Source organism: Gobio gobio (assembly GCF_949357685.1).
Source record: "Gobio gobio genome assembly, chromosome: 8".
Lineage (NCBI taxonomy): Eukaryota > Metazoa > Chordata > Actinopteri > Cypriniformes > Gobionidae > Gobio > Gobio gobio.
The window spans coordinates 5061835-5078166 of record NC_137114.1 but is presented as its reverse complement, the minus strand read 5'-3'; the positions used below and the strand labels follow the sequence as shown (position 1 = coordinate 5078166).

The 16332-nt window shown below is 42.9% G+C and overlaps 1 protein-coding gene across 1 annotated transcript in view; it reads left to right on the top strand.

Annotated features, from left to right (window-relative positions):
• The window catches only part of LOC307130264 (IQ domain-containing protein J-like), a gene marked incomplete at its 3' end in the record, with an annotated part of 152433 nt that overhangs the window by 14212 nt on the left and 121889 nt on the right, over positions 1–16332 (top strand). Inside the window, exon 4 of the mRNA XM_079823237.1 lies at positions 1006–1135. Within this exon, the coding sequence (XP_079679363.1) occupies positions 1085–1135 (51 nt within the window). The 5' untranslated portion in view covers positions 1006–1084. The remainder of the gene's footprint in view (positions 1–1005; positions 1136–16332) is intronic.

Sequence of the window (16332 nt, the reverse complement as noted above, 5' to 3'; positions counted from 1 at the left end):
TTTTATGAGTGAGTCATTGAATCACTTATTCAAATAGATATTTTCAAACAATTAAAATTGTATCAGAACCTCTAGTAAATTACATGTTATTTAGTTTAGTTGTCTGTTCAGAATCATGGAAGAATCAGGATCTCTAATAGATCCCATTTCACCCAATAAAACACCTTTGGGATGAATTAGAGCAGAGACTGTGAGCCAGGCCTTCTTGTCCAACATCAGTGCCTGACCTCACAAATGCGCTTCCAGAAGAATGGTCAAAAAATCCCATAAACACACTCCTAAACCTTGTGGAAAGCCTTCCCAGATGAGTTGGCACAATGCAGTCAGGCAAGTCCCGTTCTCCTGGCAACCGCCAAACCCAGACTCGTGCATGGGATTGTCAGACAGAGAAGCGTGATTGGTCACTCAGAGAACACGTCTCACTGCTCTAGAGTTCAGTGGCGGCGCGCTTTACCCCACTGCATCCCACGCTTTGCATTGCACTTGGTGATGTAAGGCTTGGATGAGCTGCTCGGCCATGGAAACCCATTCCATGAAGCTCTACACACTGTTCTTGAGCTCATCTGAAGGCCACAGGAGTTTGGAGGTCTGGAGCTCTTGACTCTGCAGAAAGTTGCCGACTTCTGTGACCCTCAGCATGCGCTGACCCTGCTCTGGGATTTCACTTCATGGCTGAGTTGCTGTTGTTCCCAATCGCTTCCACTTTGTTATAATCCCACTAACAGTTGAGAGTGGAATATTTAGTAGTGAGGAAATGTCCCGAATGGACTTATTGCACAGGTGTCCACCGATCACAGCCCCACGCTTGAGTTCTCTGAGCTCCTGAGAGCGGCCCATTCTCTCACTAATGTGTGTAGAAGCGTCTGCAGGCCTAGAGCTTGATTTATACACCTGTGGCCATGAAGGGACTGAACACCTGAACTCAGTGATGTGGAGGGGCGGCACAATACTTTTGGCAATAAAGTGTATGTTTGAAAACTTGACCTTCTGTCCTTCATATCCCAGAATCCACAGAGCCTGGCCTTTTGCCCTGGAGCGTGAGCACAGCAGACCAGCGCCTGAAAACACGGCTCATCAGCAGGAGATGGATCCGTCCGACCGCAGCGGCACTGACCTGAGGCCGGACCTTGATGAGGTAGGAGCGCTGCTGTTACACTGTTAGTTCGGTGCTGGCCGGATGCCAGGGTCTGTAATCAGTGATTAATTAGGGGAATTTTGTTGATTGATTAATGAAGTTGCGATTGTCTTGTTGTGTTTGCCCCTGAGCACACAGTAAAGTCTTCACTGAAGCCGCCGTCTTACTGCACATCTGTGTCTGTGGTTGTCATATGCTGAGTTTCATTGGTTCACGAGCTCTCGAGTGTCGAGTCTTGTACATTAAGCTCTTTCAGCAGTATTATAACATTATTTTAGCACAACTGAACCATTTCAAGCTGCCTCCTTATCCTAATATTGTGCTAATAATTTGAATAGGAGATCTTTGTATAATGTTATAGTACCGCCTCATCCTCTACCATGAGATATTCAGACTCTTCACTCTTTGACACATGACTCACTCTTTTCCTTTTTATCATGTCGTGTTTTTAGCAGATACTGGCTCCATTCTGGTTGTGAGCTTTGAGTTCTAACTCGGGCCGTTTGAGTTCTAAATCTAGTCTTACTAGTGCATTTCAGAAGGTTTGCATCTAGTTTATTCATAAGCAGTTGGTCTGTGATGTCTATAATTTTGGTCAAGCACAGATATATTCTCAGTTGTGTAAAGGACATACTACATTACAAATTCTTGATTTCGATTGGTTGATGGTGAAAGGCTGTTGATTAATATTCTATAATTGCACCGCCATTGAGTAACTCCAAGGGCCCTATCATACACCAGGCGAGACACAAGTGTATTCTGCTAGTTTCAGCTCGGCGCAGTTCTCATGTTCACGTCCAGCTCCTCATTGTTTAAATATCAAACGCACTGCTCATCTGTTCACCCATGGGCGTCTGGTCTGTGTGATCAGGAGCATTGTTGGAGCGTTGCTATTGTGAGGAACTGAAAACCATTGACCAACACACACCTGCTCTAAAGTCAGTAGTACAGTATCTGTGTGTTATTTAAAGGGTGTGTTATGAGCCTATAGGTGGTGCACAACACGCATACACTCTGATTATTACACACAGGGACGCGCAGCAGCACACACACTCTGCTTATTACACACACATGCTTAATATTAAAAATAAAAGGATTCCTCTCTGGAGAAGCGTTCAGTCTTTCCTCATATAAAGAGTGAATCAGTCATGGTGCCGCACAACTGGCTTTTAAAGGGAAAGGGAGATGAGACTCTGATTGGTTTATTGCACATTATGCCCAAAACACACCCATGACTCATTAAGAGACAAGGTACAACCCTTCTGGACCATGTGCCTGGAGCACTGACCGTTTTCCCTTTGTTAAATGAGCAAAAGTGGATTCGGACACGCCCTAAGAGCACCGGCGCCGTGAGCGTCAGACCATGAGCTCATATCAGTATGAATATGTCTTCAGCACACTTGATTCAGACGGGTTACAGTGGCTTGGCTTGTTTCTATGCAAGATGCTTAATCAGTTATGTTTTAGACAGGAGAGCCCTATGAGGGCCTGAAGGAGGGAACGGAGACGTATTGGGATCCTGACGTTGAACGTGACCGACTTAGAGGAAACTTGAAACTTTTCCAGAGAGTAGCACATTTATATTTGTTAGGTGTGAAATAGGTGGAATAATTGTGTCTGGACGGCTGAATTAATGAACTGAAAATGAATGCCGATGTTTCTGCCACAGCTCTGCCCCACTGGCATTAATTTTCAATAATTTAGCAGCTTGTCCAGACATCTTTCTCATTTCAGGGGAATTATACAGGATGCTACTGCATAACTAAATGATAACAGATATGTATTGATTATTTAGATTTTTTTTGCAGTGCAGTGCTTATAAATATAGATATCTCACATTTGTACATATTTGAAAAATGTGTCTTTTCAGGGTTTGGAGTCTCAACAAGGGTCCTATGATTGCCACAAAAAAAAAAAAAAATATATATATATATATATATATATATATATATATATATATATATATATATATATATATATATATATATATATATATATATATATATATATATATATATATATATATATATATATATGTATATATATAAAATCAGATAAACATACAATTTCCATTTATTTGGGTTACACCGTTTTAACAAATTATAAATGTTATTCTTCTAGTTATTTAAATAATGCAGCTGATGAATCACATGAAAAATATGGTGAATATGAGACAACTCCACATGATATGAGCTCTGACATTTCTCACCAGAAAATGAGACTCACCAGCATTATCATTAAATAGTCAAACCAAGCAACATTTATTTATACACCAATCAGGCATAACATTATGACTAATGTTTTGTTGTTTAATATTCAATGTATATATACAGCACATATTAATACAACAAATGTTGACCACAGTGCTGCACATGGGACAAGGCAAAATAATAATAAAATCACATTAAAATTCTATATCATTACAACACACATCATTGGTCTGTTTGATCGGACCACACGGGCCAGCCTTCGCTCCCCACGGGCATCAATGAGCCTTGGCCGCCAATGACCCTGTGGCCGGTTCTCCACTGGTCCTTCATGACCCTGTGGCCGGTTCTCCACTGGTCCTTCATGACCCTGTGGCCGGTTCTCCGCTGGTCCTTCATGACCCTGTGGCCGGTTCTCCACTGGTCCTTCATGACCCTGTGGCCGGTTCTCCACTGGTCCTTCATGACCCTGTGGCCGGTTCTCCACTGGTCCTCCATGAACCTGTGGCCGGTTCTCCACTGGTCCTCCATGACCCTGTGGCTGGTTCTCCACTGGTCCTTCATGACCCTGTGGCCGGTTCTCCGCTGGTCCTTCATGACCCTGTGGCCGGTTCTCCACTGGTCCTCCATGACCCTGTGGCCGGTTCTCCGCTGGTCCTTCATGACCCTGTGGCCGGTTCTCCACTGGTCCTTCATGACCCTGTGGCCGGTTCTCCGCTGGTCCTTCATGACCCTGTGGCCGGTTCTCCACTGGTCCTTCATGACCCTGTGGCCGGTTCTCCACTGGTCCTCCATGACCCTGTGGCCGGTTCTCCACTGGTCCTTCATGACCCTGTGGCCGGTTCTCCACTGGTCCGCCGTGACCCTGTGGCCGGTTCTCCACTGGTCCTCCATGACCCTGTGGCCGGTTCTCCACTGGTCCTTCATGACCCTGTGGCCGGTTCTCCACTGGTCCTTCATGACCCTGTGGCCGTATCTCCACTGGTCCTTCATGACCCTGTGGCCGGTTCTCCACTGGTCCTTCATGACCCTGTGGCCGGTTCTCCACTGGTTCTTCATGACCCTGTGGCCGGTTCTCCACTGGTCCTTCATGACCCTGTGGCCGGTTCTCCACTGGTCCTTCATAACCCTGTGGCCGGTTCTCCACTGGTCCTTCATAACCCTGTGGCCGGTTCTCCAATGGTCCTCCATGACCCTGTGGCCGGTTCTCCACTGGTCCTCCATGACCCTGTGGCCGGTTCTCCACTGGTCCTCCATGACCCTGTGGCCGGTTCTCCACTGGTCCTCCATGACCCTGTGGCCGGTTCTCCACTGGTCCTCCATGACCCTGTGGCCGGTTCTCCACTGGTCCTCCATGACCCTGTGGCCGGTTCTCCACTGGTCCTCCATGACCCTGTGGCCGGTTCTCCACTGGTCCTCCATGACCCTGTGGCCGGTTCTCCACTGGTCCTCCATGACCCTGTGGCCGGTTCTCCACTGGTCCTTCATGACCCTGTGGCCGGTTCTCCACTGGTCCTCCATGACCCTGTGGCCGGTTCTCCACTGGTCCTTCATGACCCTGTGGCCGGTTCTCCACTGGTCCTCCATGACCCTGTGGCCGGTTCTCCACTGGTCCTTCATGACCCTGTGGCCGGTTCTCCACTGGTCCTCCATGACCCTGTGGCCGGTTCTCCACTGGTCCTTCATGACCCTGTGGCCGGATCTCCACTGGTCCTTCATGACCCTGTGGCCGGTTCTCCACTGGTCCTTAATGACCCTGTGGCCGGTTCTCCACTGGTCCTTCATGACCCTGTGGCCGGTTCTCCACTGGTCCTTCATGACCCTGTGGCCGGTTCTCCACTGGTTCTTCATGACCCTGTGGCCGGTTCTCCACTGGTCCTTCATGACCCTGTGGCCGGTTCTCCACTGGTCCTTCATAACCCTGTGGCCGGTTCTCCACTGGTCCTCCATGACCCTGTGGCCGGTTCTCCACTGGTCCTTCATAACCCTGTGGCCGGTTCTCCACTGGTCCTCCATGACCCTGTGGCCGGTTCTCCACTGGTCCTCCATGACCCTGTGGCCGGTTCTCCACTGGTCCTCCATGACCCTGTGGCCGGTTCTCCACTGGTCCTCCATGACCCTGTGGCCGGTTCTCCACTGGTCCTCAATGACCCTGTGGCCGGTTCTCCACTGGTCCTCCATGACCCTGTGGCCGGTTCTCCACTGGTCCTCCATGACCCTGTGGCCGGTTCTCCACTGGTCCTCCATGAACCTGTGGCCGGTTCTCCACTGGTCCTCCATGACCCTGTGGCCGGTTCTCCACTGGTCCTCCATGAACCTGTGGCCGGTTCTCCACTGGTCCTCCATGAACCTGTGGCCGGTTCTCCACTGGTCCTCCATGACCCTGTGGCCGGTTCTCCACTGGTCCTCCATGACCCTGTGGCCGGTTCTCCACTGGTCCTCCATGAACCTGTGGCCGGTTCTCCACTGGTCCTCCATGAACCTGTGGCCGGTTCTCCACTGGTCCTCCATGACCCTGTGGCCGGTTCTCCACTGGTCCTCCATGACCCTGTGGCCGGTTCTCCACTGGTCCTCCATGAACCTGTGGCCGGTTCTCCACTGGTCCTCCATGACCCTGTGGCCGGTTCTCCACTGGTCCTCCATGAACCTGTGGCCGGTTCTCCACTGGTCCTCCATGAACCTGTGGCCGGTTCTCCACTGGTCCTCCATGACCCTGTGGCCGGTTCTCCACTGGTCCTCCATGACCCTGTGGCCGGTTCTCCACTGGTCCTTCCTCTGAGCACTTTTGATAGAGACTGACCACTGCAGACCGGGAACACCCCACAAGAGCTGCAGTTTTGGAGATGCTCTGACCCAGTCGTCTACCCGTCACAATCTGGCCCTTGTCAAACTCACTCAAATCCTTACGCTTGCCCATTTTTCCTGCTTCTAACACATCAACTCTGAGGAAAAAATGGTCACTTGCTGCCTAATATATCCCACCCACTAAGTGTTATTCACTTCACCTGTCAGTTCACCTGATCGGTGTATAGTGCTTCATAAAAGCAGCTTCATAGTAATAAACAGAAAAATTATAATGTAATATTTGGCCTCACACGGGGCATCATTAATTTAGCAGTTTCAGAATTTAGTGGGTCTCTCATAGCCTGGATGCCAGCCGAACTTAGCCCCGCCCACAACATTTTTACTCGGGCAGTTCGGTCTGGACTTTCTCCGTAGAGGAGTAATTATGCCCGAACAGAAACTGTTCGGACCAATGAAATTGTCAGGGCGGGCTTTAGACGATGATGGACAGATGATCAACAGTAACGTAATCATCCACGTCATCAAAGGCACTTGGGTTGAATTTGTTCTAATCCTAAACGGAGAACTTGTTCGTATATGCATTCACCTTCACTATTTCTCTCAGAAATTATGATGGTGTTGGTAAGTACTCTGTGTATCCTTAAATTCTTTTTTTACAACACCGGCAAAGATCGTTTACACTCATCTTTTTCTTCTAACGTAACTTATTCCAGCGTGCGTGCAGGAACAGGGTTGCCAAGTTTTTACAACAAAACCGCCCAATTGCTAACGTTCCTCAAAACTAGCCAAAAACAAGCCCAATAGCTTTCCAGGGGGGTTCTCCGGGGAAAAAAGGCATTTGGGGGGTAAAATATGTGTTATTTTGGCAGGGCTGGCAGCTAAAAATCGCATTCCTGGGTCTGTATATCCCATAATTGGGGTCGCTTCAACCCACGGACATGGCAACACTGTACAGTTGAGGTCTGTTGACGTTTGATAACTAACGTTACGCGTTGCTCCGTTGCTCTGATTGGTTGTAGGTCTATCCAATTGAGGTCTTTCCTGGTTCGGTTGAAACACGCCCCATAATCACAGCCCAACGGAGCAGATCAGACTCATATTCTGACTAGAATTGAGTTTGACGACGTCAGGCTAGGTCTCTCAGGTGGCATCAAAACAATATTGTCAGTTTTGGTCACTTGGTCACCAGTTTTGGTGAGTGTAAGAGAGTCACATAAGTCTTTGTTTGCGGGGCACGAGCCAACGAGTTTCACCTTGACAGTAAAGATTGTTAAATAAATAAGAATAATATAAATTGGAGGGTTAGAGTTTGCTAACTGGTGTTGTAGTACTCAAGACCGGTCTTAAGACCATTTTTTGAAAGTCTTGGTCTCAACCGCATTTGTACTCGGTCTTGTCTCGGTCTCAGACTAAGAGGACTCATGATTTATCTCAAGACCACAACTGCAAGGATGTCACTAAATTGCTGGTGCATTGTCTGATTTATTTGTTAACATCATTAATGTGATTTTATGTCAAACTTACCGCTTAAAATGCGATCAATAGCTTTTTATATTCAATAAATTAATGTGAGCTAGTGTGATTTTGGTAACACTTTACATTAGTTCCCTATGTTAAGGGTTTATAAAGGTGTTTGTTAATGACTAATAACTCATTTACAAATGCATTTTAAATCATTGATAAGCAGTTACAATTGCATGACTAAAAAGGGCGACTTAAACGCATTACCTGCTAAATAGTGAGCCCTTTTTAACTCACATGTTATAAATGCCTAATAAATGTATTTATTCACACTTATTTAACTCAAAACCAGAAGATGCAGCAAAAATAGTGAGACTGAATGTTGCTGTGCTGTATTTGTGGTTTTCTCATTACCAGACGTTACCTATGATACTCTGCACAAAGGTCATGATGCCTATCCACAGCAGTGCATATATAATATATAAACTGACTTCTTCTTTATCAAGGTGAAATTCAAACTTTATTTTTAAACAAAAAAAACCCAAAACATAAGAGCATAACTGATGATATATTAATAACGAAAAATGTAATTCCAATTGGGTGGACACCTGTGAACCATTTATTCCTGAGTTATTAACATTAACGACCAGTGAAAGTGAAATAAAGTTTCATCATTTCATCTTGATAAACAATACATTGCTGTGTATAGGCGCCATGACCTTTTTGCAGAGTATCATGGGTAAGGCACAGAGTCATGCGATATTAATGAGAAATCCACAAATACAACACCCTTCAGTTATTTTTTACTCAAAACCAGATTCCTGATTTATTTCATGATGCAGCAAAAATAGTGAATAAATACATTTATTAAGCATTTATAATGTGAGTTAAAAAGTGCTCACTATTTAGCAGGTATTGCGTTTAAGACGCCCTTTTTAGTCATGCGGTTATAACTGTTTATCAACTATTTATAATGCATTTGTACATGCGTTATTAGTCATTATCAAACACCTTTATACACTCTTTACAAAGGGAACCGTAATGTAAAGTGTTACCGTGATTTCTATTGTTACTGTTGTGTCGGTATCAAAATCAATGTAGGATTGTCTCAAAAAAGTAAAATGGCCAAAATTCATATAAACGTCCACAAATTTGAGGTATGATTGCAAAGAAGTAGACCTACTTGTGCCACAGTTTGTGAAAGTAAGAAGGATGGAAAGGATCTAAATGCAGCAGCTTTACGTTATTTACACAAAACTCAAAAGTTTAGGCCTAGTCCACACACACACAGATATTTTTCCTCCTCCATTTAAAAAAAAATAAAAATCACGTCTACATGAAAACGCAAAACACGCCATGAAGCGCTGTCAAGAGCATGCCAAACCAACAGGTGGCGATATAACCCTAACCGTAAAGACATGTTGGCCAATCAGAAAGCCTGGAAAAAAGGTTATTGCCGGTTCCGGTTCTGACGCAACTAGCCAAAATAAACAAGAAGTTAATGGCTCGGTTTGACAGACAGGGCTTAGATTAAGCTTGGATTAGGCATTAGAGCCTGCAGTGGTGGGTGTCACAAACACGGGTGATGATTATCTGGAAAGGTCTTTTTAAAGCATTATCCCTCCATTTCAACTCAGGAAGTGGAAGTGACATATAAGGAATAACATTTTCATTCAACGTTCCCAGCTGGTGGAACAATCTTACCAACGCCATCCGAAACGCAGAATCATTGACATCATTCAAAAGTCAACTAAAAACTCAGCCCTTCCCTGACTACTTAACCTCATAAAGTAGTCATAAAAAAAACTTTCCTTTCCTCTTTCTCCTCCTTTTTTCCCTCCCTACTCTAGCCTGTGCTACACTGAGCAATGTACACAGTCTCAGTATTTCAGGCACTTGTTGCGCTTACTCGACTCTTCATGACCAATCGCTTCGTGTACCCCCAGGTTGTAAGTCGCTTTGGATAAAAGCGTCTACTAAATGCATACATGTAAATGGAAGGAAGGAACACCCAGGTTCAGTCATGTGACAATGTGTGCATTTTGTTGTTGCCATGGCAGCATTTACAAAATGGTGGCATGTCTGGTTGGCACATGTGTCAGCCATTTTTAAAAAACGCTTGTTTTTGTTACTAAAGGTATGTTTCAACCCATGCAACAATTCTAATGTTTTAATAGCATATCATAGATTACACGTAACCTGATTTGAATAGATTTCTTGAACAAATTGATATTAAACAAGTTATGAATATTGTGGTGACATACACTAGCCTAAAGGATTATTAGGAACACCATACACAGACTCATCAGACCAGGCAACATTTTTCCAGTCTTCAACTGTCTGATTTTGGTGAGCTGGTGCAAATTGTCGCCTCTTTTTCCTATTTGTAGTGGAGATGAGTGGTACCCGGTGGGGTCTTCTGCTGTTGTAGCCCATCCGCCTCAAGGTTGTGTGTGTTGTGGCTTCACAAATGCTTCACTGACAACAATGATTCATAAAATCGACAAGCAGGGGATAAGTGTTTGAAGATCTGTCCATGGCTTAACATTTTCCGTTAATCATTTTTGAATAATATGCATAATTTTTATATATGTTGTGGAAAAGAACATTAACAGAAAAAAACGGTTATTTAGTAAAAAAAAAACGGATAAAATTTTTGTTTTTTTTTACTGAGAAATAAATGCCCAATGTAACATAAGCCGCGTTTCCACCGAAATTACCCGGAACTATTTGTACCAGGAACTTTTTTCCCAGGAACTTTTTCTCCCCCAGACCTGCTACAATCTGCGTTTCCACCGCGGTCTAAAGTACCGGGGAGATTAGGCAAATTAGTCCGGTGACGTGGGAATGCGCGCGACTGCTTCTCCCAGTCACCGACGGACAGTAATCACTTTTGCGCGATACTGTCTGCAACAATAACAAGTGTTGGAGATGCAAGCAGCGCTGCTTTTGCTGATTATGTACACACATTACCAACACTGTTTATTTAAACGTGCACTTTCACCTGGTTTGACCATTTTAATGCAAAATGGGATGATGGGCAATCCAAAATCTGAATGTGTTGTATTAGCTCAATTCCAAAACAAAACATTTTCTATAAAAGGATAATGAGGTTTCAGTCATGACAGATGTGTGAAAAGTTAATTGAATGAAAACAATAGACTGAATTAAGCAGTTGAAAGATTAGGTACTAGACTGCAAGTATTTTATTTTTTATCACAATAACATCTCTTAACATTCACAAAAAAAAAAATTCACATGACTAGTATTACAATATGCTTCATTAAATGCATAATTTTAGAGACTTCTTCCTCAAATTTGAAATGAAGCAGGACCACACTTATGGCTTCACTTAAGTTGTGGTTATAAGTTATTATACTACATTCACATAGTTATACATTTAAAAATATAATATTGGGGTTTTCTAGATATGTTTATGTGCATATTCAGAAAGACTTGCGAGCAGCAGCCCTTTTATTTGCTTCCTACACTATATGAATACAATTAGAATGTGGTTATATAGTTAGAATGTGGAAATTAAAGACACAGTGACATTTTACTTTATTTTAGACAGATTAGTTCTTACAAAATTAAAATAAAAGTGTGCAAAGACAAATAAATTACTAGAACAATAAAATGAAAATATAAAATGTGAAAACAACAATATTAAAAAAAAAAGTGTATTTGTCAGTAACCTGTCCAAGAGCTGTGCCAACACGTACAATATATAAAGTACAAATGTGGTAGAGCAAATGCTTCATTCAAGCGGCTGGTCATTGTGGCTACTTCTTGAACAACTGGACAAACTGTCCAAGAACAGACAGAAACCCGGTCTGAAAGTCCCTCTGCTTTCTTCCGCTTCTGACTGGTGGAATGCCAGCTCTTGCCTCCTCATCTCTCCTCGGCCTGGCTATCCAGTAACAGCTGCATATATTGGTCAGGCTGTTCTTGTCCATGCTGCAGGACGACCCGGCCCATGTCCCTCAGTGCATCAAAAAAGTCACAGTCCTTTTTCCTTTTCCCTAAGTAGAAAACTTGCACAGAATCACATGGAAATTAATACACAAGGCAACCATGAAACAATAGAAACCATCAATTAATTATTTAAAGTGTTTTCACTACAAATAATGAACAATTGTTTGGCCAGCTTGAACAATGCCCAGTGTGCAAATTTTATCATGGGCAATTTAAGTTTACAATTAAAAACAACAAAACCATTAAGGATTACACATCAGTTTTTAAATATATACACATTTTTGTCAGCTTTATAACGTACTGGTGACCGCGGGGGAAAACACGCTGGTCTCCGTTGCCTGCGATTCATCAGGGCCACTCGTTACACCTGGAAAAGCACGTTGAAAACAGTTACTGCAACGTGTTTAAACACTGCAACGAGTTTAATAGATGATACCAAGATGATATATTTAACTTACCTTCAACCCACTCGGATTCCTGGATGGTTTCCAACAACGCACTAGCCGAGTCTTTCGTTACCGCTGTGCCAGAAAAGGACGGTCTGTGTCCCAGCAACGCGTCCAGGCGGTCATACCACTTGTTGATACGCCGGTCGGAACCGCTCCGGTTGTTATGATCCTTTAATTTCTTGTAATCTTGTCTTAATTTCTTCAACTTCTCTCTGCACTGTTTTCCAGTGTGACTGGAACCGAGTCGATATCTTCAGTTATACCTTTTCATTGCGGGTCGCCGTTTCCAGTTCCCGCTGGATGTCCTCCTCCGCATATATGCTCAATAAAGCCTGAACCTCGTCGTCGGTCCATCGGTCGAATTTATTGTTGAACTCCATTGTTGCAAAAAAAAATATTTACTGAACGCAAAACCCACAGAACTCACCTCGCAAAAGACTCGTAAATATGGCGGTGGAAAAAAAAATTAGCTGCGAGAGCTCAACCAATCAGCATGTTCAGCGCCCAAGTCCCACCCCCGAAAGTTCGGGAACTTTTCAAAAGTCCCACCTCGCAAGCAGGGCCGTTTGGAGGGGGAAATATTTACCCGGAACTTCATTTAGACCCTGGTTCCTGCGGTCGAAACACACCGAGTTCCCCCCCAAAGTTCCTGGTTCCGGGGTAAAGTTCCTGCGGTGGAAACGCGGCTATACATGCAACATTACAGATCTTTCACAAGGAGGGGTTGTATATCAAAAACAACCGCAGAAACATGCAACAAGTGGTCCATTTAGTGTGTTTTATATGCCCTATAATTTTCCCATAAGGAGAAATTGGTCCAGGTTCTTATGGGTTTGAGACAAAACAATGGCACTGATATATCTTAAGACATGCTTTCAGTTAAAACAGCTCAAACATGCACTTTAATCTGGGACTAACTTCAGCCTTGTCTGTGAAACCGGGCATATATTAAGTGACTTACATGTACATTTTAGACACAAGTTTTTGCTATTTCAGCAATGAAAATAGTTGCTAAATCCATAACATTATGTCTTATTATTTTTTGTTATTATGTCTTTATTGTACCTTATTATTCTAATTGTATTTATTGATTAAATAGAAGACATATTTCTCAAACAGTAGATATGTATCTTTTAGAAGATTTTGGGGAGTGCTGATCTGGTCTTGGTCTTGTCCTGGTCTCAACACACTCTGGTCTTGGTCTCGGTTTAGGTGATCTTGAATACAACACAAGAAGACGCAATTGTAATGCAATACCCTAATTATTATTTGTTATTAACTGACATCAGCTATACAAAATCTAATGCAGATTAGAAATTCATAAACTGAAAATGCACACTAATGCCACTGGAAAGAGGTTTGGTAAAGTGTTATTTACGCTCCGCTTGGTCACATGACTAGTCCGAGCAGCGACGCCTTCCACCGGTTGTTCTGGGCCGCGTTGCAGTGTGAAGAAAGGAGCTGGATTCTGTTTAAAAAGCATGGGTTTGTTGTCCACAGAAACCCTATCCCATTGAACTGAAACATTTCCAAAAGAAAAAGCGGGACCAACATAATATTAGGTCATAATATTATGCGTGATCGGTGTATAATACTAGATCAACAGATCAACTTTTACTCAAGATGGCAATTTTTCATACAGAAATAGGTAGATCTGCTTTTTCTAATTATGCTCCGTATGTATGGAATGAGCTTCAAGGTATAATACACATGAAATCTGTCCCATCTCTTGCCTGTTTAAAAATAAGTCACAACAGTGTAAATGTTTTAATAGCTGATTAGGTTTTGTATTGTTTTTCTAGATATGGATGTGTTTTTCTTATTTATTGTGTGGTGTCATGTACATTTTTTTGTAATTGATCTATTTTGCTGCTTATCTTGACCAGGACTCCCTGGTAGAAGAGATATTGTATCTCAACGGGACCTTCCTGGTTAAATAAATGAAAGATTGATTACATTGTTAAAGTTTTATGAATTCAATTGTTTAGACATGTTTTTTGAGGATTCAAATGTAACTAACCCATTAGAAATTCAAACAGAATCATACACTATGCGCAGTTCTGCTCCAGGAACAGGGTTGAGAAAATGACTGTAGATTTAGGGGCCGTTTACGTGACACCGTCTTCAACTAAAATCAGAAAACGTTTAAGTGCCCTTAGGTACATGACAACGGCATTTTGGGGGCCTGAAAATGCAAGCTTTTGAAAATGATACCATCATTGTCCCCATGTAAACAACAAAGACGTGAATTTGTGAAAACGATGCCGTCATAGGCATGTAGTGTTTCTTTACTAAAGCCCCGTTTCCACCGAAATTACCCAGAACAATTTGTCCCAGGAATTTTTATCCCAGGAACTCGTTTCTGCCAGACCTGCTGCTGTCTGCATTTCCATTGCGGATTTCGTCCTTTGCAAATAAATGTAAAAAGCCTGAACCTTGTCGTCGGTGCATCGGTCGTATTTTTTAAACTCCATTGTTGATTCGAATAGCAATCAACTCTTCCTGCACGCACCGCAACAGACTTTTAAAAATAGTGGTTGAAATAAAATGCTGCATCGAGTCGACCAATCAAAATGCTGCTTGATCTCAACCAACATGTTCAGCGCCCAAGTCCCAAGTCCCACCCCAAAAGTACTACCTTGCGAGCAGGGCCGTTTTGAGGGGGAAATATTTACCCAGAACTTCATTTAGACCCTGATCCCTGCAGTCGAAACACACTGAGTACCACCCCAAAGTTCCTAGTTCCTGGGGAAAGTTCCTGCGGTGGAAATGCAGTGGTAACTTCGCTAAGTACTGGCCTCGCATGCATCGTTTTCGCAGATCCGTGAGAACGAGGATTGTTTGACAACGTTGTCGTCTGTACATGAAAAACGCCAAGGAAAAACATTTCCGATTTGTAGTATACTGTTGTTGTATAAACGTGCCCTCAAGATCAGTATTTGAGCAAGCGTTCGCACCGGCACATGGAGGAACTTTGATTTATTACGCTTTTTCATTTGTTTTCTTTTTTTCAGAGTTATTGGGATACTTGGTATATTGCAAGACACACACTAAAATTCCAATATGCATCAAACCCTAGCCAAGCCTTGTGATAAGATCACATTACAGTTATCTGGCGAATCCCACTCATACCTCACAAATAAGTCGGAGGAGGATGTAATGTACAATCCGATAAGCAATAAAGAAAATCCTATCTCGCTTCCAATACAGGATCACTAATGGAAGAAAGTGTTTGAGGGCCTTAAACAAACACACCCTCCATTAGTCTATTGATGTGTTGTAATGATAATGGCTCATGTCTCAGCACACATGAGTCCTCGTTCAGATCACAGTTTACAGCCCATCCACTTCTGCTGGAGGATGCCGTTTTATATCGTGAATCTACTATTATTTATTGGTGAAGCCCAGATGAATCGGAAATCATCTCAGAATACAAAACACTAACATAAAGACACTTTCCACGATGGAGCAAACTATTATCTAAGCTAAAATGATCTTAGCATGAAACATTGCTGGTTTCAAACTCATTCTGTGTCTGTAAAATGGTGATTTTGGCCAGTCCAAGCTCAGAAGTTTTGGCCTTTTCAACTGTATCACACAATTGAAATCATACACTGCATGAAAAAAGGTGTATCCGGACCAGGATACTCCTGTATACACTGCTGAAATTCGGAAGAATCCAGGAGTATACTGGCCGGATAGGTCAAATTCCATGGATCCGTATATGTCCGTATTCATCCGAAATGGTACCAAATCAGATGTATGTTGTGGCCGTATACTCCCATGCTACAGCCATTTGTTGCCATGGCAAATAATCCCATCAAGTTTTTCCCAGGAGACATTTTCACACCTCTAAACAGCTTTGCCTTCCATCCCCTATTGGTCCTTCATCTCAAACTGGATTGGTTGTTTTTTTTTAAACCACTCCCAAAACCCAGACTGCTATTGGAGGACAGGACGCATTGAAAACCCAGTCAAGTGACTTTATTGGTTACTTCTAAGGCTAAGGGTGGGCTAGGTTTTGTAGCATAGGGACTTGATTGGTTATAGGCCAGCTATGCAGATTTTGCTAATTAATATATAATATATATATATATATAAAAAATAATCCCCTCTCCCTCCCAAAAGAAAAATACACACAAAACAATTTGAGAAAGTCTGAAATATTTATTAAAAAGGTATAAAAAAAAAAAAAAAACATTCTTAACAGCATTATAAACGAACATTAAAACAATGGTGAAACAAAAACAAGTGAACTAAATGTATTTAAAAGGGATGAAAATGTAAAGGAACAAATGTA